Source organism: Cladosporium halotolerans, assembly GCF_011745625.1.
Source record: "Cladosporium halotolerans strain TM138-S3 chromosome Unknown Sca2, whole genome shotgun sequence".
NCBI classification, from domain to species: domain Eukaryota; kingdom Fungi; phylum Ascomycota; class Dothideomycetes; order Cladosporiales; family Cladosporiaceae; genus Cladosporium; species Cladosporium halotolerans.
In genome coordinates, this window is record NW_027191453.1 from 307,175 (window position 1) to 329,818 (window position 22,644).

Genomic DNA, 22,644 nt, shown 5'->3' on the forward strand with positions numbered 1-22,644 from the left:
TGGTGGTTTAAAGCGTGCAGCACTGGTGCTGGGACGGGGTGCGGGCTGGCGAGCGGGTTACGACGGATCTTCTGTTGTTTCGCCTTTTCTTGACCTGGACTTCATGTTTCTGCTGCTGCTGCTGCTGCACATACTACTGCGTTACCTGCCTACCACAACCACTGGCTCTCGAGTTGCCGGCCTTGCCCTATCTGCCACCAAACAAGTCGCGGTGACTGCGTGTCATTTTCTGAGGCTCACGGCTACACTCTAGGTGAGTTGAACTATCAAGAGAAGGATGTGGATTGGGTACAAGAGCCTGTTCGGAAACAGACACGAATGCGAGAAAGAGATGTGACAGAGGCGTTGGGGCTGCTCGTTCGGGTGCTTAGGCGAAGGTGGAGGCTAGGCGCTGACGGGGCTGACGAGACGCATCCGGTGCGGCCTCGCTCGTTCGTTTCACCTGTACATGCACAAGTTGAATCCAGACGGATCAGGAAAAGCAATAGCATCACCGGCAAAAGGAGGGCAGCGCAACAGGAGGATACCAGACAAGCAAGGACCGCGTAGGCCATCCCAGTCACGGCATCTGAGCGAGGGGCAGGACGAGAGGACATTGACACCTGCCGCATTCCGCAGACCGGAGAGCTCGACGCAAAGGGAACGCATTGCTGATTATCGTGCTCTCACAGCTGCCACCTATCCTCTACCTCTCTGCACGCCGCCGGACACCCAGCATCCGCACGTCGCTCTTTCCTTGTCCGTCGCGGAGTTGCTGAGCAACAGCGCACGCACATTTCACGACCTCAAAACATTCGCACTTCCGATTCCTCACGACCACACGCTGCATAGCTAGCGACAGCACAACACCCACATCATGTCTCGTGCTCCGCCTCAGGGCGGTTCCCGCAAGATCTCCTTCAACGTGAGCGAGCAATACGACATCCAGGATGTTGTTGGCGAGGGCGCCTACGGTGTCGTCTGCTCCGCGATGCACAAGCCTTCCGGCCAGAAGGTAGCGATCAAGAAGATCACACCGTTCGACCATTCCATGTTTTGGTATGTCTCTCTACATTCCTAGTCTATCATTTCTGGCGCATGTGAGGCTGACGGCGACAATAGCTTGCGCACCCTCCGTGAGATGAAGCTTCTGCGGTACTTCAACCACGAGAACATCATCTCAATCCTTGACATTCAGAAGCCCCGCAACTACGAGAGCTTCTTCGAGGTGTACCTCATCCAGGAGCTCATGGAGACAGACATGCACCGCGTCATTCGCACCCAGGAGCTTTCCGACGACCACTGCCAGTACTTCATCTACCAGACTTTGCGCGCACTCAAGGCCATGCACTCGGCCAACGTCCTCCACCGTGATCTCAAGCCCTCGAACCTGCTTCTGAACGCGAACTGCGACCTGAAGGTCTGCGACTTTGGTCTCGCGCGTTCTGCTGCCAGCACGGAGGACAACCAAGGCTTCATGACCGAATACGTCGCCACACGCTGGTACCGCGCCCCGGAGATTATGCTTACCTTCAAGGAATACACCAAGGCCATTGACGTCTGGTCAGTCGGCTGCATTCTTGCCGAGATGCTGAGCGGCAAGCCGCTCTTCCCTGGCAAGGACTACCACCACCAACTCACCCTCATCCTCGACGTGCTCGGCACGCCCACTATGGAGGACTACTACGGCATCAAGTCGCGTCGCGCTCGCGAGTACATCCGCAGTCTACCCTTCAAGAAGAAGATCCCCTGGAAAGCCATGTTCCCCAAGACCTCCGACCTTGCGCTCGACCTCCTGGAGAAGCTGCTTGCTTTCAACCCCGTCAAGCGTATTAGTGTGGAGGAGGCTCTTAAGCACCCTTACCTCGAGCCTTATCACGATCCTGAGGACGAGCCGACCGCGGCGCCGATTCCGGAAGAATTCTTTGATTTCGACAAGAACAAGGACAATCTAAGCAAAGAGCAGTTGAAGAGTGAGGAATCGCACCACTCTATGCCATCGGAAATGTACGCTAACTTTCTCCAGGGCTTATTTACGAGGAGATCATGCGGTAACGTTCCTTTAGAGATACCCAAAAAGATACAGAACAATCACCACCATTTCTATGAAATCTTCTCGCCTCTTGCAAAAAATTCAAAAAGATCTACCACCATCACCTTACAATTCATCCCCAATGTTTCCTTTCTCCAATAGTTCTTTTCAATTTCTACCGTCGAACCCCAACCTCCTTTCTCTTGAGACGAATCACTAACAGCTCGTGAGTAGCAACCGCACTTTCGACTACATGAAAACGCGCATCCCCGAGTCCTACCAAGCCCACCTGCGCCGCGTCAGTGCCGAGAAAGGCTTCTACCCGAGCAATTCGAGCTCCGCCCGCTACAGGAAGTACTCTCAGAGGAGCAAGCACAGCGACCAGGAAGGCCACAAGGTGCAAGAGGGGGAAGTGCAGCAGAAGGGCAAAACGACCGCCGCCGACTGGGACCCGGAGACCAGCTACGAGCTCCCCATCACTTTCGACGACATTGAGTGGGACTCGTACCCCAACAGCGCTCCCGCCGTTCTACCCTCGGTGGCGCACGGGCACGTCCCGACTGGGATGAGGGCTGTGGTTAGTCGACAGGAGGCGGATTGCTAGGAAGGCGCGGATACGGCAAGCGTTGAGGAAGGTCGCAGAGGGACACCGGGAAAGTCGCCGTGGTATACCACGTGCTGGCGCTGGCTTTCTTGAGGTCTATGTGAGAGGGGGCTGGGCTGGGTAGGAGTCCTCTGCGGCCTGCTTGTTGTATCCTTGGCTGTTCCAACGTTTTGAGTGTTGAAAGATGAGAGCGATCAGCGCGTCGAAAGAGATCGCGGAGATACGGATGCGTAAAGGAAGAGTGGAGTTCAAGTTCATTGAGTTTCTGTTGCATCAAAGGCGTCCTGTTTTGGCATGTAAGGAACGCTGCCGTGGCTGTGTTGTTTGTCTTTTGTACCGCAAGTCTGATCGCTGTAATAAAAAAATACTCATCACCAAAACAGCCTATAGCAGAGCTTCATTCGACACGTTCCTCGACTTAAAGTATCCGGAGTGCTGACATCCACAGCACATCACATACTCGTCTCCGGCAGACGATCGACTGCCGCATTGCCAAGCTCGCGATGTCATCTCTCATTGGCATCACATCCCCGCACCCGCTCCGCCAAAGCCTATCCCCGGCACTTCAGCCTCCACTTCATCCTCCAAAGCATCGATCACCGCGATCGTCGTGCGGACCTTGCAGGCCGTAGCCGCGACTCTGCCAATGCGGATGCCATCTGACGCCATCATGGACGTGTCCCCGAGGCAAAGCGTGCCGTACTGCGATGCTAGGCTCACCCAGGAAATGAGCTGGCCAAGACAGAGTTGCTGACGTAGAGGTAGGTCAGCGGAATAAAGGTCGCTTGTTTCCTTCCCTGATCGTCTTTCCTGTGCTGCCCACAGGTCCGTTGAACCATTGAAGCTCAAATATTGCTATCAATATGCTGGGAAGCTCACTTTTCGCGCTGGGAAGCGCCATCTTTGCTCTTAGCAACGCTCAGACAGGCGCTGGCACTTCCAACCAAGGCCAGCAATTGCTCACAGATCCTGGAGTTTACGGGCCTGAGCTTGAAGTCGTGCACCTGTACTTTGACCAATTCCCTACTGGCATCGCAGTGTCAAGAGAAGGACGCAGATTCTCCAACTACCCAGGTGGATTGGACCCGAACAACACATATCGCGGCGATGTGCCCAAATATACCATTGCAGAGCTGCTGCCAAACAACACTGAGCGCGCATTTCCCAGCGCTGAGATGAACCAGCCGCCGGGTGGTGCTATCAATTACACCACTTATCCCCCAACCGGAGCCAACTATCCCGACTACCTGATCGGCTCCCAATCCATCGTGATTGATTCCCTCGATCGGGCCTGGATCCTGGACACCGGCCGAGTCGCTACGCCCAACGGCACTCTCGTCGCTTCCTCCTACGGCGGACCCAAATTAATCGGCGTGAACCTCCAAAACAACACCGTCTTCAAAACGATCCTCTTCCCCCCAACCGTCGCCTACTCAGACTCCTACCTTAACGACGTCCGCTTCGACCTGCGCGCCAACCTCTCCGGCACCACGGGCCAGGGCATCGCGTACATCACCGACTCCTCCACCGAAGGCCGCAACGGCCTCGTCATGGCCGACCTCGGCTCTGGCGAGTCCTGGCGCCACCTCGACGGCAACTCCGACGTCCACCCCGAGAAGCAGCACGTCCAGTACCTCTATGGCGAAGCAATCTACGCCGCGCAGCCTGGCAAGCCCTTTACGTACCTCAACTTCGGCTCCGACGGCATTGCTCTATCCGCGGACGGAGAGCGTATTTACTGGAAGTCTGTCGCGAACAGGTACTTGTACTCTATCCCCACGGCGCGCTTGCGCGACAGGAGCACCAACAGCGAGGTCTTGGCTCAGGGCTCTATCAACAACCACGGCCAGTCGGGCATTTCTGACGGCATGGAGACGGACACCAACGGCTTCATTTACCACGGCAACATGGAGCAGAACTCCGTCGCGATTTTCAACCCGGCCAACGGGACTGTGCACACTTTTGTGCGGGACCCGAGGCTGAACTGGATCGATACTGTAAGTTGACCTCTTTTTTTTGAGACGGGACCAGCAGGCTCCGCAACGAAGTACGAGACTGACCTCATGATCACAGTTTGCCGTCGCCGAAGATGGCTACATCTACTTCACTGTCAACCAGCTGGTTTTCAGCGCTCTCAGCTATCCAGGAACTGACCGCCGTGTTAAGCCTTGGGCTCTGATGCGTGCTCCTTTGCCGAACAACGCCACGAAGGTGTCTTTGCGCTAAGAAATGATGCACATCTTTCGTAGGTGGCAGGGTCTAGACCATGCCTGCCCGGAGTAATATCTTGAGACTCATGTAGACAACAATAATGGAGCGGATAATGACACACAGAGTAAAGGCAATACATCTGTCACAGGCGGCGGGTAATTTCTCTATCTCTACGTCTACAACTCATCGTGGCCCTTGCTTTTCTCCTTCTCCGCGTCCTCCCGCTGCAGCCGCTCTTGAATGCTCTCCTCTTCTCTGCCCTGGACACCGGCATCGCCAGCATCGCCCGCCACAGGCTTGCCCTGTGCGTCGGCCTCCTTCACCTTCCTCGCCACCGCAGCAATCTCATCGTCATACACAGTCCACTCGGGCACCTGCCTCCTCGCGCGGTCGAGCTTCGGCTCCTTCGTCTGCGGATTGTTGCACAGATCGATCGTCTTGGCCTCGCGCAGCGCCTCGTCCGAGCACCACGTCTCGCACCACAGCCACTCCTGCGGCAGGCTGTGAATCGGCAGCGCCATCTGCATGTGGTTCGGCAGGTCCTGGTCGAGGTTGCTCAGGCTGTTCGGGTCCGCGGACAGCTGGTGGTACTGCTGGCGCAGGCGGTCGCCGGCCGCGATCTGGCGGAACTTCTTGAGGTCGACGACGTACAGCGCGGAGATGTGGTAGGGCTTCCCGCGCAGGAAGCTCTTCCAGTAGCCCTGCTTCCAGAAGCGGAAGCCCTCCATCTCGGTGCGCGAGTCGCACATGGGGGTGAAGCCGTAGGGGGCGCCCTGCAGGTCGTGCTGGACCAGGCTGTGCATGTCGGTGCGCACGATCTGGTCGGCGTCGACGAAGATGACCTTGTCGAGGTCGAGCGGGAAGAGCACGTCCAGGAACAGGATCTTGTAGCCCCAGATCTCGCGCTGCTTCTCCTTCTGCCCGCGCAGCCAGTGCGGCCACTTGTAGGTGACCATTTCGTACTGGAAGCCGTACTCCTTGGCCAGGGCGGGGAGGAAGGCTTTGAAGGAGGGCGAGAGGAACTGCTCGACGAACCAGAACTTGACGGTATGTTTGGTGTGCTTCATGACGGAGACCATCATGATGTTCAGCATGCGCTCGTAGAGGTGGCCGGATGCGACGGAGAAGATGTTGATGTCTGCGTGGCCGCTGGCGGACTTGCTGCTTCCTGGCAGCAGGCTCGAACCGATCTTGGTGGCTTTGGAAAGGTACTTGCTCGCCTGAGCGCCGGTGACACCAGCCTGCGCGAGGAGCTTGTCTGCTTGATCGGCAAGGCTCTCGACGGCTGTTTTCGAAGCCTCGAGGACGTCCTCGTCTTCCATGCCTGGCTTGCGTGCAAGTCGAGGGAAGAGAGTGGCGCCTCTGAAAGACATGAGCGCGATCTCGGAGTTCTCATCGCTTACGACCGGGTCGTAGCCATTCGTGCCCGCGCTCTCGATATGAAAGATGTCTTCGCTGCGGCCCTTCTGCAGAGCGAGCGTGTAGATACCGGGGTTTGCCTTGAACTGGAAATAGCCCAAGTTGGCCATGATGATGGTATCGGCAAAATGAGGGTCCAGCTCGGTGCCGAGCACGAGTTGCGCGCCACGAGGAGGCGGACCGGAACCTGCTTCCCGCGAGTGGCCTTCAATGAGAATGTGCTCCAGTTCATATGTCGCCTCGATTTCTGTCTCTCCCTTGACTGCACTTAGCTTGATGTTGTCCAAGTCGTAGATACTTTCAGATGGCGCAACGAGCCACGAAGGTGGCAGGTCCATTCCCATGTTCAAAAGCGCTTCTGCGGGAAGGCTTGCGAAGTGTGCGCTTCGGCCTTGGAGGGAGCCATTTTGATCGAAAGTGGGCTTCGAGTCAAGTACGTAGCGGTAGAAGCGCTTGATGGGAAGCTCGTCAAGACGTTCCTTGGGGTTGAGGTACATGCATGTGTGCACGCCATCAAGCTCTGACAACGCCTTGATGATCGGGATCCACCTTTGGGCAAGCTCCGAAGTGGGATCGATAGAAGCAACAATCTGTATGGCGGCTGTGTCGCGGTCGCCTACCTTGATCGCCGTATGAGACGAGCTCCACTTGTCGAAAATGGCTGTCCGGATGGTTGGTGCTGCTTCGAAAATTCCCTCCGGTATATCGGAAACGAGGGAAAGAGCAATCAAGTTTGAGATCCTGGCGAAAGACAGCGGCGTCGATGATTTGCTTTCGAGGCCCATTGACTTGATCGCAAGGGCAGCAGGCGACAATCGCTGCTTGCGTTCATACGCCAGCAATGCATCGAGATCGTCCGAGCTGATGGACGAAGAGCTTTCCATGGGACCGACGATCCTGCCATTGAAAAGGAGGCCCTTCTGGCCCGGTACTAATCCTGCAGCTGGGGCGATGCCCGCGAATGGTGTCCAGAATGAGCCGTGCTCGCATGAGCTCCTGTCAGAGCTACACTTATCCAACAGGGTCTGGTGGATGCTTCTATAGATGTCTTGTCTGTGAGCGAAGTCTGGAGTAGCATTTTCACCATACTGCTCATTGACAAGTTTGTGATATTGGGACAAGATGTCCTGGAGCGAGTGAGAGTCGACTTTCGCTGAGAGTGGCGTAGGCGCTTGATCGGAGTTGCCAGTTGACACGTGCAAGACGGCAACCTCGATACCATTCGCGGCGTGGTCGTCTTGGAACAGGAGCGTTTCCATAAGGAGCTCCAGACCCGATTCGGAATTCAGATCCGCAGCGACTGTAAGGTGCACCAAGTTGTCCTCAACGCTGTCATTAGCCGCCGGCATGCTAGGGAGCTGCTCAAGGGGATGATCTCCGACATTGATGTGCCTCGCATTTTTGTCATCTTCCGGGACCACCTGCGGATTGCGTCTCAAGCTGGCCTTTTCCAAGAATCGCAACGGCAGCCAATCTTCTTCGGCAACCTCTTGGTCAAAGATAGCATTTTGAGTGGTCCTGACATCCATCCCTACACGCTGGCTCATCAGAGGCAGCCATTCGTCAGATTTCTGTATCGCTATGCCGTTGATGAAGATCGGAGCATCTGCGCCCTGGGCGCCGAGGCGGGACAGGTATGCGCTTGCAGAGGATAGGCGTGATTCCAGATCAGAAGTGTCCATAACCTCTTGCATGGGAAGCAGGCTACGGTCACGCCTCAGTTTGCGCTCCGCAATTGCACCAAGGAAGTACTGCTCCTCAGGCTCTCCATACTTCTTACCGGCGCCCTCAACAGACTTTTCGAGGTAGTTCAGGACAGCGGCAAGGCCGTATGAATCAAGGAGATGATAGACTATACGAGCCTGTCGTGCGGCAGCCGCTGATTTGCCAGTAGGCACAAGACCGAACCGGATTGGGATCAACCGCTTGACGTAGCTCTGAAGACCTTCGGTGACCAAGAGGACGTCATCGCGTTTCGAGAAATCGATAGGGAACACAAGATTGTGCAGGTCACGGCGGACATTGGGGAGCTGGCCTGGATACGTCCGCTGAAGAAAGGCTGCAAGGCTGCTGGGCCAGCTTGAGTATCGCTTGTCTTTTTCGACATCGTTGAGCCACATGATGACATTGCCGCCCTCGTGCTCGTCACGCCAGTCGTACCTTTGTGGCTCCTGATCGACCTGGGAAGCAGTGATGGCCTCATGAGAGAGCAGCTGCACAGCCTGAGGACCGCTGAGCCCAAGTTCGCGGACACTGTTTATAGTTTTGCGCTCTCGGCGAAGGTGTTCGAGCAAGGTGTAGGCGTCGACATCTCTTCCCATAATTTGCACTCCGTTGATCCAAAGCACATTGAAGCCTGGTGAGAGAAGGATATCTCTGTTGTCATGATGCTCATTGAGGAACTCTTGCGAGATGTTCGTTGCCGCAATTGCGCTCGAATGCTTCGGAAAATCTTGTGAGAGCTTGACCAAGGTATCAAAAGGAGCATCATTTGCCAAAACGAAGCTTGCTGCTTTGATACCAAGCCGCCTGAGTTCCGACGCGGAGAGAGGACGAAGGTCCGATACTTCCTCCTCGCTCAAAGTGGCGTCTTCGGGTTTGACGACGCCGTCGTCCGCGCCGTCGTCCTGCTTACGGTCGTCAATAACAATGTAGTCAGTGCGCTTCAGTGCCATCTCAACGCCATAGCCGCTGACCAGCAGCGGCTGAGGGCTCGCTTCCTCATTCGGTTTGTACCTCACGCGATACGATGACCGGTCGTCTTTCGCAGTCATGCTGACCGTCTTGTGAAACTCGCGGAAGGACGGTGAGGTGATATCGGCATACAGGACAGAGTGCTTGCCGCAGGTCGTACAGCCCAGCGTACGATCAAATGGCAAGGCTGGCACCTCAGTACTGGGCTTGCCCAACACCCGAGCACTTGACTGACTCAAGTCGGGAGAGCAATACCTTTGCCCAATCCATGGCACATGTACCCAGCTCTCGCAACCTTCGTCCTTGTCCTGCTCCAAGGTTGGTTGTATGGCAGTGTTGTAGTATTGAAAGTGTGCCTCTAACCTCGGCGCTGCCGAATGCATAGACAGAGCCAAATCGAATGACGACAAATCTTCTGCCCGTGAAAGGTGTCCTTCATCCTGCAATAACTTCCTGAAGCTCGTGTACAAGTCCTGGTCCGTTTGCGCTGCGTCGAAGTAGCCTTCTGCTATACGATCGAGTAGGGGGAAGTAGGCTGTCGCGTTCTCTTCGGCGGCCGTTTCTCTGTTGTCTTCTGTCAGACGGGCATTGGACACACCGAACGGCTGGTTCGAAACTCACAGCAGCTCTACAAGGTATGGCGGCGATCCAAAGGAGGTCTTCAGCGCGACATTGACCGAAGGTACGGCATTGATTCCAAGCGCAAGACCGAGCACAATGGCAGCTGCGCTAGCAAGCCTTACGCTATGCTTTGCCATGATGAGAAAGTATAGCAGCTGTGCACATAGACACGACACTGAATGTGACAGTTGAATTGGTCAAGTTCGCAAGGGAAGCTGGAACGTGGAACGTGAGAAGTGACGAAAGCGGCTACGTGTTGTCTTGATAAGCTGCGACGGAGCGACAGACAACAATATATTGGCTGCTAATAGCTTACAATTGGGGAAAATCAAAATCGCCGCAAAACAACCTCGCGGTACATCTTATGAAGGTGGAATGAGAAGGGATACCTGGATCTCTGTTTGTTTAGTGTCAGCCAGACCAACTTCACATGTCAATTCGGAGGTTGCGGCGAGTGGGATGAAAGCGGTTAGACTAGTCACGTGGTCTTAGATCTACGGAACGGTAAGGCGACGACTACGATGCGATACTCTTTTCTGTTAATTTCTGCTGTCGTTAAAGAAGCGTGACATGTCCTCAACTACTTCTGCAACTTGAGTGCCTTTTCCTTCGTTACTCTTAGGGAGACTCTCTTTGATCCAACCAGGGAGTTTCGTTTGCACTTTTGGTCGAGCGTACCTGGAGTCAAACAGAATGATACTGGCCCAATCGCCCTTGTGCCTGATAACTCGTCCGACCGCCTGATTGACCGCTCTCATGCAGACGTTCTCTGCATGCTCCCTGCTCGCACTGCCACTCGGTACTCCCCGAGCAGGGGCTCGGCTGTCGAGGTACTGCATTTTGGCCTTCCATTCGGGCGTCTCCAAATTGGGGAAGGGCAAGCCTACCACCATGACGCAACGCCCTAAGTCATCGGAGAAGTTGATGCCTTCACTGAGCTTGCCGCCTATTACAGAGAACAGGAGTGCACCGCGGGGATTTGCCGAGACCGAATCGCTATACGATCCAAATGTCTCCTCAACAGACACCGCTCGGCTGTCGAAGAACGTCGGCTTGACTGAGCTGATGCGAGCAGAGGTGCCGTCTTCGTTCCACTGCTTTCGAACCTGCTCGAGGTACGTGTAGCTGGAGAAGAAGATGACGGTTCCTCCCTGTATGTGCGGAAGAATGGCAAGGATAGCATTTCCTAGTCGCTGCATGGTGCTCACACTTTGCCTTGTTTTGTAGTTGAACTCGAGCGAACCTTCGTCGTCGGATGACACTGTGCGCACCAGCAGGTTACTAGCAGGGATGATGTGGCCGCAGGACAGAGTCGTGACAGACGGAAGGTACGGAAAGAGCTGCTCCGTGTAGTCGTCCATGGGTGACATGGTACCGCCGGCGAGTATCACGGCTCTCGCGCTTTCCACGATATCACGGAAGTGCTCGGAAGGATCCAAGAGCATGTATCGCAAAATCGTCGCGCCATTCTCGTTGGACCAGAAAAATTGTCCTTCTTTTGAAGGGTTCATCAGCGTCATCAAGAAGTTTTGTATCAGCGTGAGCGTAGGAGTCTCCGGCAACTGGGCTGCTACTTCGTCTTTCCCGGACTTGTTTTCTGTCGCTCTGAGATGCGAGATGTAGCCTTCTACCTTTCGCGCGAGCTTGCTCTCTGAGATGTAGCGCACTAGTTTCGTTAGGTTGATCTGATCAACACCCTTACCGCTCAATAGGGAGCCAGGTTCAACAGTGCCTCCAGGAGCCTTCTCGTGCTCAAGATTCGCAGCAAATTGAATCAGAGAATCTATGACCCGTACCACTTGAGTGAGATACATGCGGTTGCTACCCTTGAGCCTGTTGCGGAATTTTTGCAAATATGTGATGAGGGACTCTCGAGCCAGACGTAACTGTTCTAGAGAGATTTGAGCGGAGCAGATACCCTCGACAGCATCCATTAGATTATGTGCCTCATCGACAATCACCACCTGGCCTTTGAGGCAAATACCCAGAGCTTCTCGGGCAGACTTTTGGAGGAGTAGTGGATATGGCAGCGTGACCATCTCGGCCGGGGGGACTGCCGGTCTGGAGGCATAGTATGGACATACGCCCAACTTTCTCCCTACGTCGGCAAGGTCTTCGATGTCGCGGATCGAGGCAAGTGCATGATCTTTGAAATCCAGGACAAGGCTTTCATCCTCTTTAGTAGGCAGGTATGAGCACTTCTTGTCGGCAGGCGTTTTCGATTGTTGCAGTTCCATGCAACGTTCATTGATGGCTGTCTGGCTTGCCAGCTTGTTTACTTTCGAATTGATACAAAGATTCTTGCGGGACCCGAGAGTGATCTGCTTGACTTCTTCAGTCAGCTCTGCGCTGGCCGTGTCTGGGCCTTGTTCCTCCGGAGGCAACCCGGCAGGTAACTTTACACGCTGAAGCTCGCCAACAAATTGAGACAACTGGGAATGGGTTCGTGAGCAAAAAAACACTTTGAGCTCTTCCTCCGTTTCTTCTGAGCTCCTTTGGTCCTGTTTAGGTAAGATCATGCCTAAGTTTTCCAGGAGCTTGGTGGTCTCGGCGGAATACTGAGATCGCCCATCTTTGCCCGGCACAGCCTCGTCGTCGCTGTGATAATCGTCGAGTACAAATTGATCTTCCGGCTCGTTTTTTTGCTCGTCTTTTAGTGCGTGCTGTCTCTGTCGTTTGCGCAAAGGTTCGCCACTCGTATGCTTCTCCCTTATCGTGCGCTCTTTTGCTCGCACCTTTTCTAGCCTCTGCTCAAACTCTGCACGCATACTCAAGACCTCTTTTCGCTTAGATTCTCGAGCGTATTCAGCCATCCACTCTGGCTCGTCATCATCGATTTCGATGCTCTGCATGGCCTCGTCGAATTTTCGACGCTTGTGCTCGCGGAGCCATGTGAGCGAGCCACATATTAGGCTCAGCGACTTTCCAGTTCCAGTCGGCGATTCGAATATACCGACTTTGCCATTTTCGATGCAATCGTAAACAGCCTGCATGAACTGTTGCTGAATGTCATACGGCTGGAAAGGGTGATGGAAGTTCTTCTGTTCCATTATGCAGAATTGCACAGATCATAATTCATTCATGCGGTTGTCTCGACATTCATGAACTTGGATTGAACCTTTAGCTTCTTTTAAGTCGCTCTGTTTGAATGTTGGATGTCCATACTTGCAGTGAAGCCAAAGTTCCAGAACATTTCGGCGAGGTTGACGCGCTCCCCGCGTTGACGCCATTTTGGACGCGCTGATTGGCTTGATCATGTTGTTTGCGAAGACACGACCGGGAAGAGGAGACGAGAGAATGAAGGTGGCAAGAAAAGTTGAGTATTCAAAGCCCTACCTATGTCTGCCTTTCCTGTATCTTACCGAATCATCCGCTTGACTCTTTGCCGTCCCACTTGCCTTCTCGATGACCCACGTCTCAGCAACCTCCTTCTTCTCTGCTTGGCTGACTTCTTTGGTCTTTGCATTTCTGATGCGTCTGATGTAGCCCAGATAGATCGCTACCTCAGCGGCGGCGACCGCAATGCTTCCGCCCATGGACAGGGCAAGCCGTTGTGGGACACTCCAGTGTCGAGCAACGATCCAGAAAGCCACGGCGCAAGCAATGATAGACACCAAGACGTTGATGATCAAGGCCATTTGCCTGTTGATGTCTTGATAGGTGACTTCATCGACATCGTCAACACCCGTCTGGCCATGGTAGGTATTGGGGTTGAACGAGGCTCCGGCAGCGTTCGGGAAGCGCTGATCGAAGGTCTCCTTTTCAGGAAGAGGATTTATCATGCGCTCGTACTGTCGCTGTTCTTCTTGCTGACGAAGTCTTCGCATGAGAGCTTTGTATTCTGGCGACTGGGACAAGTGTTATTACACATCGTCGCGTCATCGCTAACATTGTACTTACAGGCTCAGGCTTCGGTGGCGGTGGCGCCCGGTAGACCTCAGCACCCTTCAAAAGCGTATCCAAACGCCATTCGCTGGGCGGAAAAATGCTGACAGAGGCCTCGGACCTGTTTTTTGCGATCAGATATTTGGAGACATCGATCAAGTCGGAGTGCTCGACAGGACTGCCTATTGCGACATTCTCGAGCCTCTGCTTCAGGTCATTGCTTGTATCCTGGGCGGCCGAGAATGCCACATATTCGTCGATAGCGGCCTTCGCAGCAGTTGTGACCGTTAGCAATACCATACCTTGTCGATTGTCGCCAGGCAGCAAGATGGGCCAGGCTATGGTTAAAGGTGTATCTGCAAGCGAGAACCCTAGCGGCTTGAGCCGCTTGAGAGAGATCCTAGCGTTGAGCGTTGCAGCTCGGCGATCGCGAAAAATCCCCGGCGGAGATGGAGTTTGGGAGCCATCTTAGATCACCACGCAGACGTACCCTGATCACTGCTTTTGTATATTATCATCTTTCCTTCGTTAGCACCGACCGTGTAATACTACCCACCCGCCTCCCTTGGACCTCTCGCATTCAGCGATTCAAATCCACGACCAGCCTGCTACATGTCTGGACCTGCAGCGCGGACAGCGCTCGCCGGCACGAACCTCACCTTGTCATCCTCGCGCACCTCGATATTACGAAGCAAATGCCCGGCATGCTTACGACCTCTGCCTTCTCGCCTCCTTCATAGTTCTGCAGCTCGCCGTTACAATGGCTCGAAACCGCTATCCGGGGTCGCCTCTGCCGTTTCGGCGGCAAAGCAGATGTTCGCAAACGGTGGCATGGCCCCCCCTCCGGGACCCATGGGCATTGATCCCTTGAAGGGCGTGGCGAAGGAGATGAAGTTCATGACGGGAAATATACGGCAGCTGTTGGGAAGTGGGCATCCGATGCTGGACACGGTTTCGAAGTACTACACGCAGAGCGAAGGGAAATACATAAGGCCGATGTTGGTGCTGTTGATGTCGCAAGCAACTGCGCTTCTGCCGAAGGAAAACACATCCACTGCGACCAGGAGAATCGACGAGCCGATTTCATCACCGTCAGTTCTTTCGGATACCAACCCTAGCTCGCCATTGACCGGACAAGAAACGTACACCTCGGAGAACAGCGCGGACGAGAACGTGCTGCCTGCACAGAGGCGGCTGGCCGAGATTACCGAGCTCATCCACACTGCATCCCTCCTCCACGACGACGTAATCGACCACTCCGTCTCCCGCCGCGGCAACTCCAGCGCAAATATCGCCTTTGGCAACAAAATGGCCGTCCTCGCTGGTGATTTCCTTCTTGGTCGCGCATCCGTAGCCCTTGCGAGGATACGGGATCCCGAAGTCACGGAGCTTCTGGCAACTGTTATTGCGAACCTGGTGGAGGGAGAATTCATGCAGTTGAAGAACACCGCACTGGACGAGAAGAACCCGACATTTAGCGAGGACACAATCGAGTACTACATGCAAAAGACCTACTTGAAGAGCGCTTCTCTGATCAGCAAGTCCTGCCGCGCCGCGGCCTTGCTCGGCGAACACTCCGATCAGGTGGTGGAAGCCGCCTACCAGTACGGCAAGAATCTGGGACTGGCCTTCCAATTGGTGGATGACATGCTTGACTACACTGTCAGCGGCGTGGAGCTGGGCAAGCCGGCTGGTGCCGACCTCGAGCTGGGTCTCGCGACCGCTCCTTTGCTTTTCGCATGGAAGAACAACAAGGAGCTTGGCACGCTGGTCGGTCGCAAGTTCGCTGAGCCTGGCGATGTGCAGAGGGTGAGTTTCACTTGATGTAGCTGAACAAAAACGAACAGTGGCTAATATGATACAGGCTCGCACCCTTGTCATTGAAAGCGATGGCATTGAGCAAACCCGCGCTCTCGCTCAGGACTACGTGGACAAGGCTGCGCAGGCTATCGCCGATTTCCCCGACAGCCAGGCGAAGAATGGCCTGCTCGAGATGTGCACGAAAGTCATGCAGCGCAGGAAGTGAAACGTCGCCGTTAATGAGCGGCAACTTGGTCCGTTGTAACGAAAATGCATTGAATCAGCCACACGGCATGGTGTAAGCAATATAGACTCCGCAAAGCTTGAGCGTACTTAGGCAAAGGAGCTCCGGAAAAGGGTGCGCGGTGTATATCTACCTTTAGGTGTATTAGCTCGGCGTTTGCCGTCAGAGCAGTGTAAGATGAGGGGATGTCCAATATAGACTTTGTACATATTTTGATCTTTTCTGCTTGGGCCCAAGAAATGAACGTCACGATTGAAGGGCAGTTGCAGGGCCATTGCTTCGACGAAGTTCGCTTCAGGTGAGATAATCGCTGAGCCAGATCTCCAACGTCACGCAGACGATACGCAGAACATTTGGAAGTGGAGTGTGATATTCTTGTTCATCGCTAATCTTCAGTCATCATAATGACACTAACGCCACCTCGCTAATCAATGAAAATTCCAACCCATCGAGAGCATAGCGAAGCCCAACTCCACTCTATGCATCGTGATGCTCATGCACAACAAAACAATGAAGGTTCTCCCGCTTATTCCGGCGATGGCACTCTCCCCCTTATATCCAGTCTCTCGTGGTTCTCAGTCAAAGCGTCTCCCACCCACCAGGATTAATATCCGCCTCCAATTTCCTACTAATGAACGTCTGAATGCCATGGCCAAGCCATACCTCACGCATCAACTTGTCGTAGCGCTTCTGGTTGAGGAAGAGCTGGTGATGCCGTCTGAGCGTAGGATCCGGTTCGCCATGGCGGTCGAGGTACGGTGCGTGGGCGAAGCTGCCGCTCATGGGCTCGTGCAGGAAAAGCACCATACACTTGCGGATGTTGATGAAGATGCCGACGCGGCCGCCGCACTTCTGCATGTGTTGCCAGCAGCCACCGCGCTGACTGTGCTCTGGACCTTTCATACAGCAAGTCGCTTGAGAGCAGAAGATGGCGGCGCAGAACAAGCACACGGCGGGGTCAGTGATCTCTTTGCCTGTCGTGGGACACCTGCGTTTGATGGCTTCTTCTGTCAAGGTGTCATAGTTCTTGGGCAAGCCGATGAGCTCGTAGATTGTAGGATGCGGTAGCTTGATGGTGGCAGGCGATTGTTGAACCTCCGTGACGATGTTCGCTTGGCTAATCCAACGCTGCGAAAGTGTCTGGAGCTGCATGCCCGCAGAGGATCGTGACATGAACAGCGCGAATTGAGCCTCGAAAGTAGGAATATGAAGCAGCTTGGCCAGGCGTGAGAGCTCAGGAGCTTCCTGATCCAAGTCATAGGGACATTCGAAGTCTAATCCGTACCTCACGTGCATCAGGATGACACACTTGCGGAGGAAAACTTGGGCGTATTTCTCCACGAGCAGGTATAGGACCTTGAGCTGTGCTGTGGAGAATGATCTCGACGCGTGGAGATCCTTCTTGTCGCTCGCGGCGACTGCTTGGACTGCGCCCGCAAACGCCTCGCTGGGAATGACATGGTCAACAGAAGTGTTGTCGGGTGTCGGAATGATGTTCTCCTTGAGTAAGTTCTTGTAAACGTGGATCACCTTGACAATCTCCGCCCACAGGCATAGCTGCAGGATATTCGGAGCTTCTGACACGCTGGGTGCGAAGAAAGCCAACCAGTCCGCAAAAAACAGGAAAAGGTCATCTTCAACCAGAAGATTGCCTGCAAAGCTACGAACATCCGCCATGACGTAGTCTGACTCGACGCCAAAGAGCTGAGCAGACAACACGTCCCGCTTGATCGCCGTCTCACGAGCAACGGTTGACGAATGCGAGCTACGCAAAACCTTGACGGCAAGATAAGACTCGATCGTCTCGGAGATGATGCGGAGGTGTGTCAAGCTCTGCTCCGAAAGGTCGCCCAACAGCGAGGGACTCGAGGCGTTCGAGGAAACACCGCGGAGCTGAATCTCCAAAGCGCTTATTGTGAAGCCCAAAGCCCTCGAAAGCGGGCCCACCGTGTTAATCTTGGTGTCCTCAATTTGCGTGGGAACGCCCAGTCGATTAATTCGAATTGTCTCGTCAACACGCTGGTAGGCCTTCACCAACTCTGCGGCAGGCGTCGCAGGCTCCCCACTTGAGTGGTTCATGCCGAAAGGTGCCTCTTCGTTGACTTCAGGGTCTGCTCGATCAGGGCGGAACCATGATGACAGACTGAGACCTCTTCGAAGCGAAGAGCGGGGCGCATCTGCTAAAGGAGATTGACCAGTCGCAGGTGATTCCCGCAACGCAGCAGCAAGCGTTGGGCCAAAGTTAGACTCTACGTAGTCTGAAGAGCGGTTAGAGTAAATGCCCTGAACTTGTTGCTGTAGGTATGGTATAGAACTCTTGTTCTGCAACCAAGCAAGATCGGGAGCGTAAGTAGTAGCGCTCTCAGAAAGCCAGTCTTTGAATCCTTTCGCGGCATGGAGTTCGTGCTCATGAGCACACTGCTTGCCCTTCCAAATGATTGGTAAGAACGTGTTGCCCAAAGCCTTGCACAGCGGGCAAATGAATTCTTTCAGCAGAATGGTCTCTGGCTGGCTGCGGGCTATCTGCGTTTGGTGGCGACGTTGGGTAGCCGTCAAATAAAGCTCAAAACAGGCATAGTGCATGATGTGACCGCAGCTGCTGGAGACAGGGCCTCGCGTGCTGTGTTGCGCATGCGGGAAGCCCTTGGAAAGCCCTTGCCGTTCGATCTTAGCCGTTTTGCCGTCTCCCGTTGTCTTTTGCACAGTGTGCTTGTTTTTGCCAGCCACACCAAACGGCCGAAGGTGGTCTGCAGATTGGTCGAGATTTTCAGGTACCTCCATCACTTCTTCGACGAAGTCTGGATCGTCTACCGGTGTTGAACGCAAGATGTTGCTCTCTCCGAGGAAAGCGAAGGTACCAAATAGCTTGCGATCGTCCGTAGCTTCCTGGCAAAGGATGCATGTGCCAGTGGGGAAGTTCCAGACCTTTCTCTGCTCAACCAAGTCCTCTGGCTCTTCGTTGAAAGCCATGTCATCCTCGATATCCTCAAACTCTCCATCATCAAAACCAGCTAGACCTTGGTTCATGAGGAAGCTGTTCTGCTGCTGCTTCATCTGCGCCATCACACGTGCTTGGCGAGCCAGCGCTTCCTGCTTCTTCTTCTCTTTATCCTCCCCAGAAAGCGAAGCAGGAGAATCGTTGTTCGATCGGTCGAGCTGAGAGCCAATCGGTCCCATGGCACTTGAGAGACGGTCAGGCTGCTTGAGCTGCATCTTTCGAAGAATATGCTTGATGGCAGGCTGGCAAGACTCGTACTCTGTCATCTCTGACAAGATGATCAACATGGATACGATAGTTGAGGGAGAGCCAGGCTGGAGCTTGTGCTGCATTGATGCGGCCAGCTCGACGAAACCACCGTCATCTGCAGCGCTGTCTTCTATCACCGCAATGAGTGACAAGTGCAGGACCATATGTAAGAATGTCTCGATGCGTGTTGCCTGCATCTTCGGGGCAACTTGCTTTGCTGAAATTGCATATTGCAATGCAGCAGCGATGGTAGAAGCAAACAGTCTGGTCTTGGTGAAAGTTGGCAGATCTTTGAAGAGACTGCCTTCCAAGCTTTGCAGCTTCGGCTCGAAGACAATATCCTCTGGCTTCTTGCCGGTCTTTCGAGCCATGTGTTTCCTGTGCACGTTTTCTGCCTCCTCTCTGTGGTTCCGAGAATAATGAGCGTAGTATGGATCCACTATCTCAACAAACTCAGGCTTGAGCTCGAAAGTGCCCGTGTCCGACATGCCTTCAGGCGCACGGAAAATGGTCATATCTTCAAGTACCCTTTGGAAAGAATCAGAATCGGCAATCTTCTCCGTCACGCGCGTGCCGAGGTCGGAGAATGACAAAGGCTTGAAGCAGAGCGCGTGTGCGATATCATGCTGAAGGATCTTGTCGGATTGGTCTTCGCCGTTCGCAGGAACCGCAAGATTTCCACGTTCGCAGAGCGCAACCACCATAAGGTGGTACAAATCCTCCAGGATGTCGAGTTGCTGCGATTCCTCGAATCCTTCTGCCGGGGCATATTCGCCCTTCATCCAGCGAGTCATCTGGAAGCGATCGATCGTCTGCGCAAGGAATCTCTCACCGGGCTTTTCGTCCTCGGAACCGCAGAGAACAAACCCAGCTTGAATCATAAAAATATCGCGCTGGTAGCTGATGTCTCTGTGTGACACGCTCCGGTATGTGTGGGCCTGGTGTCGAAGGGTTATGCCGTTACGGACCCACATGTTGGCCTTCATCTGAGAAAGCCATGCGCATAAGCGAAGTGGATGGTCAAATATGCCACTGAGAAGCTCATCAGGGCTGAGAGACTGCGGCGCCGGTGCTCCACGTGCGTTGTTGTACGGATCCTTGAGGTCTTCCGGAGTGAAGTGTAGCAGAGCACGCATCTCCTTGCGATCCATACCCTTGGCATTCTCAAGCAGCCAAGACAACAGATAATGCAGTGGATGATGGAAGCTCATAGGTTCGCTCAGCACCACATATTTTGGTACGCTGTATGTCTTGCCCTCCGGCTCGAATGGACCGACACTGTGCCAGGCCATGTCATCCTTGATCTCGTGTGCATGAAATCGCTTACGCTCGTAGCCAAAGGAATTGATCATCGTCACCTGAGCTGCCGTTCGGATGGCGCGCTGAAGGTGAACATCGAGCTCAGGCGAATTTGTCTCGAAGGACGACGCTACCGCCTTGCTCAGCCGATCAATTTCCTTGATGATCAAACTGGCACTGATCCAGGCATCGGATTCGTACTCTACGTGGTCTCCTACTGCACGTACGTTAGGGCAAATTCCCTGGTGGAGCTTGACCAGATCCAGAAATTGGAGCAAATAACGTGGTTCAGTACGCATCTTGTGGTGAATGAATTCGGATTGGAACAACCATCGCATGTCGACGAAGAAATGAAACATGCGGCGATTTGTGACCGAACCGGCATCGAATGCCAGCGTAGCCTTCGGTTGACAATCTTCCGGTAAGCCGACTTGGCGAGTAGTTAGGAAAGTGTACAAAATGGCCATGAGGTTGGTCAAGAAGTTGCCGCGCTCAACCACCTCCTCAGTAATTGAAGGCGTGGTAAGCATCTGAACGCTCAAGTTGATGATACTGTGGTCTGGCTCTCGGTCGGCGACGAGATACAGTTCCGCCAGAGGGGTGTATAGCCCGGCGAAGCGAAGGCCTAGGATCCGTTTGAAGTGCGGGATGGTGGCCACGTTCGTAATGTAAAGATGGCGCAGCTTGATTCTCAGTGTCTTCCAGAGTCGAAGGTCGTATAGCACAAGCCAATCAAGTCGCACACGCTGCCACAGGTCTTCTGCAGGCTCACTTGGACGCGGTGCACGGTACCCCTCAGGCTTCTCGAGCCAGTGCTTGCTTGGCCTGAGTGGCCGCTTGTACTTAACCTTCTCATTGGGTGTCTTGGGGATGCGACTGTTAGGGGCATCCGATGTTGGTCGTGGTTGTTCTTCTGCGCCATCATCGCTTTCGGCAGGAGTCATCAGGCGATGTCTTTGAACGGGCGGCGGAGGCGGTGGTGGCGGCGGATACCCGGCGAGGGCTGCTTCCATAGCCTCCGTCTCATCAACGCCCTCCTCCGAGTAGTCGATGTCCATGTCCTCCAAGGTAGGCTGGCGGGCATCTTCAATCTCAATTTCCATTTGGTCCGCTTCTTCTTCGTTAAGCATGACTTCTTCCTCTTCATCGAAGTCGTCCTCATCCTCATCCTCGTCATCATCTTGGTCTGCGTTGACTTGTACGCGAATAATATTCGCACCCATGGCTGGCCGAAAGAGCGTAGCATATCTGCGACGTAGCTTTTCTGTATCTTCATACTCGTGATCATCGATGCCCTCGAGGCCAATCTCCTTGTTGCTGGCCGCGCTCCCGAGCCGCCATGGCTTCAGGAACTCTTCACAAACCACGTTCCTCAACAAATAGGGGTCGTCTCCAACGGCACAGCCACCGATATCAGACATCCAGTCGATGATGGTCTCGCACATCTGCTCTCTAAAAGTGTCTCGTGAGGATCGCACGGTGACTGTGATCTTGATACGCTCCAGAATCTGGGCCATCCTCACAGTTTCTGCAACGTTGGTCGTGTAATGCACAATCGCTCGCCCGTTGTCGTTAACTTCGTAGGCTTTCTGCAAACCATAACTCTTCGTCCGCTTGCAAGCCATAGCGACCTGGTTTTGCACATCGTTGACCGTATGCTTTTCATCGTTCCAAAGCATCACCGCGTATTCTGTATCTTTTTCGTCATCGCCATCAGAGCCATAGGTGGGCGACGACAGTCTTGAGAGCTTCTCATCTCTCGTAATGGAGTCTTCTGTCTTGGGCAGTCGTAACTGCTCGGGCGAGCATGAAAACACGTCGCAAAGGTAATCCACGGCCCCCGCTATCGTCGTGCGTACCGCTTCAACCAGTTCGGCCGGCAGCTGCGTTGAAGCAACCGGCACCTTGTCCTTTCCACTCGGCTTTGCCTCCTCTTCAATAGTATGTGTGTGGATAGAGCACCTTACTTCTCTCTTCCAGGCTTCCTTATCTCCACAGTCACAGCATCCGCTGTTTCCCGGCGACACCGAAATATAAACCTGATGGCCTTCATGGTCACTGCTCTCGAAGCACTTCGAGCACAGCACGCACGTATCATCCGCTTGGCAAGTCTTGCACGAGTACGTGCTCTCTCCGCTCTTGAAAATGTGCCCGCAAGCCGTTCCTTTGGCGGAAGGAAGGTACTCTGCGCCGTCCACCGCACCTTGCGCGTTGCGCAAGGACCATGGCTCAGTTTGCTCGGTCGGAGTGCCGTGTGGGAAGAAGTAACTCAGGTTCTCGTCCTTGTACGCTGCGAGGGACCGGAACAGGATTTGCCGTAGCTCGCAGTCGGCCGCTTGAGTCCAGCGGTATTCGAATCGGCGGGGCTGCGCGAGGAGTTGGTACCGCAACCGGTCCTCGTCGTTGGCGAATTCGATCATCTCCGCGTAGTGCCTCGCCGGCAAAAGCGTGAGGCTGTGGGTGGATAGCTCAAACCATGCGAAAGAGGATTATATGGCGTGCGCTTCTGCCTTCACCGATGCGCTTGTCTGAGGTCAGACGTCCAGTGACCGCGTGAGGCGGGGAAGGTCGTGCAAGGGACCGACCTGCGGTCTGGATGTATGATGTAT

The 22,644-nt window shown here is 54.3% G+C and overlaps 8 protein-coding genes across 8 annotated transcripts; 4 read left to right on the forward strand and 4 right to left on the reverse strand.

Moving 5' to 3' along the window:
• The first annotated feature begins 3 nt into the window (after positions 1-3).
• Positions 4-2,132, forward strand: mpkB (Mitogen-activated protein kinase mpkB). The gene is made up of 4 exons (XM_069369218.1): positions 4-545; positions 672-1,038; positions 1,102-1,952; positions 2,006-2,132. The coding sequence occupies exons 2-4, from the start codon at positions 857-859 to the stop codon at positions 2,032-2,034; spliced, it is 1,062 nt and encodes a 353-aa protein (XP_069233434.1). The 5' UTR covers positions 4-545; positions 672-856; the 3' UTR covers positions 2,035-2,132.
• Positions 2,133-2,264: 132 nt separating this feature from the next.
• On the forward strand, positions 2,265-2,615 carry WHR41_00613 (uncharacterized protein; the record flags this gene model as incomplete). The annotated part of the gene is made up of 1 exon (XM_069369219.1): positions 2,265-2,615. The coding sequence occupies one exon, from the start codon at positions 2,265-2,267 to the stop codon at positions 2,613-2,615; it is 351 nt and encodes a 116-aa protein (XP_069233433.1).
• A 566-nt stretch (positions 2,616-3,181) lies between these two features.
• On the forward strand, positions 3,182-5,024 carry WHR41_00614 (uncharacterized protein). The gene is made up of 3 exons (XM_069369220.1): positions 3,182-3,376; positions 3,441-4,612; positions 4,689-5,024. The coding sequence occupies exons 2-3, from the start codon at positions 3,479-3,481 to the stop codon at positions 4,839-4,841; spliced, it is 1,287 nt and encodes a 428-aa protein (XP_069233440.1). The 5' UTR covers positions 3,182-3,376; positions 3,441-3,478; the 3' UTR covers positions 4,842-5,024.
• On the reverse strand, positions 5,003-9,939 carry WHR41_00615 (uncharacterized protein; the record flags this gene model as incomplete). Its single annotated transcript, XM_069369221.1, has 2 exons — positions 9,561-9,939; positions 5,003-9,503 (listed from the first exon to the last, which is right to left on the reverse strand). The coding sequence occupies exons 1-2, from the start codon at positions 9,695-9,697 to the stop codon at positions 5,003-5,005; spliced, it is 4,638 nt and encodes a 1,545-aa protein (XP_069233439.1). The 5' UTR covers positions 9,698-9,939.
• A 160-nt stretch (positions 9,940-10,099) lies between these two features.
• WHR41_00616 (uncharacterized protein) lies at positions 10,100-12,610 on the reverse strand (the record flags this gene model as incomplete). Its single annotated transcript, XM_069369222.1, has 1 exon — positions 10,100-12,610. The coding sequence occupies one exon, from the start codon at positions 12,608-12,610 to the stop codon at positions 10,100-10,102; it is 2,511 nt and encodes an 836-aa protein (XP_069233438.1).
• A 248-nt stretch (positions 12,611-12,858) lies between these two features.
• WHR41_00617 (uncharacterized protein) lies at positions 12,859-13,745 on the reverse strand (the record flags this gene model as incomplete). The annotated part of the gene is made up of 2 exons (XM_069369223.1): positions 12,859-13,408; positions 13,461-13,745. 2 exons carry the CDS (start codon positions 13,743-13,745, stop codon positions 12,893-12,895), a joined length of 801 nt encoding a protein of 266 aa, XP_069233437.1. The 3' UTR covers positions 12,859-12,892.
• A 173-nt stretch (positions 13,746-13,918) lies between these two features.
• WHR41_00618 (putative hexaprenyl pyrophosphate synthase, mitochondrial) lies at positions 13,919-15,751 on the forward strand. Its single transcript, XM_069369224.1, has 2 exons — positions 13,919-15,254; positions 15,310-15,751. Exons 1-2 carry the CDS (start codon positions 14,058-14,060, stop codon positions 15,469-15,471), a joined length of 1,359 nt encoding a protein of 452 aa, XP_069233442.1. The 5' UTR covers positions 13,919-14,057; the 3' UTR covers positions 15,472-15,751.
• Positions 15,752-16,068: 317 nt separating this feature from the next.
• WHR41_00619 (uncharacterized protein) lies at positions 16,069-22,455 on the reverse strand (the record flags this gene model as incomplete). The annotated part of the gene is made up of 1 exon (XM_069369225.1): positions 16,069-22,455. The coding sequence occupies one exon, from the start codon at positions 22,453-22,455 to the stop codon at positions 16,069-16,071; it is 6,387 nt and encodes a 2,128-aa protein (XP_069233441.1).
• Between the last annotated feature and the right edge of the window lie 189 nt (positions 22,456-22,644).

Coding starts and splice junctions, on each gene's coding strand:
- mpkB (XM_069369218.1), top strand. CDS start 857: ATGTCTCGTGCTCCGCCTCAGGGCGGTTCCCGCAAGATCTCCTTCAAC. Junction 1,039..1,101: donor TTCGACCATTCCATGTTTTG/GTATGTCTCTCT, acceptor CGGCGACAATAG/CTTGCGCACCCTCCGTGAGA. Junction 1,953..2,005: donor AAGCAAAGAGCAGTTGAAGA/GTGAGGAATCGC, acceptor AACTTTCTCCAG/GGCTTATTTACGAGGAGATC.
- WHR41_00614 (XM_069369220.1), top strand. CDS start 3,479: ATGCTGGGAAGCTCACTTTTCGCGCTGGGAAGCGCCATCTTTGCTCTT. Junction 4,613..4,688: donor GGCTGAACTGGATCGATACT/GTAAGTTGACCT, acceptor TCATGATCACAG/TTTGCCGTCGCCGAAGATGG.
- WHR41_00618 (XM_069369224.1), top strand. CDS start 14,058: ATGTCTGGACCTGCAGCGCGGACAGCGCTCGCCGGCACGAACCTCACC. Junction 15,255..15,309: donor AGCCTGGCGATGTGCAGAGG/GTGAGTTTCACT, acceptor AATATGATACAG/GCTCGCACCCTTGTCATTGA.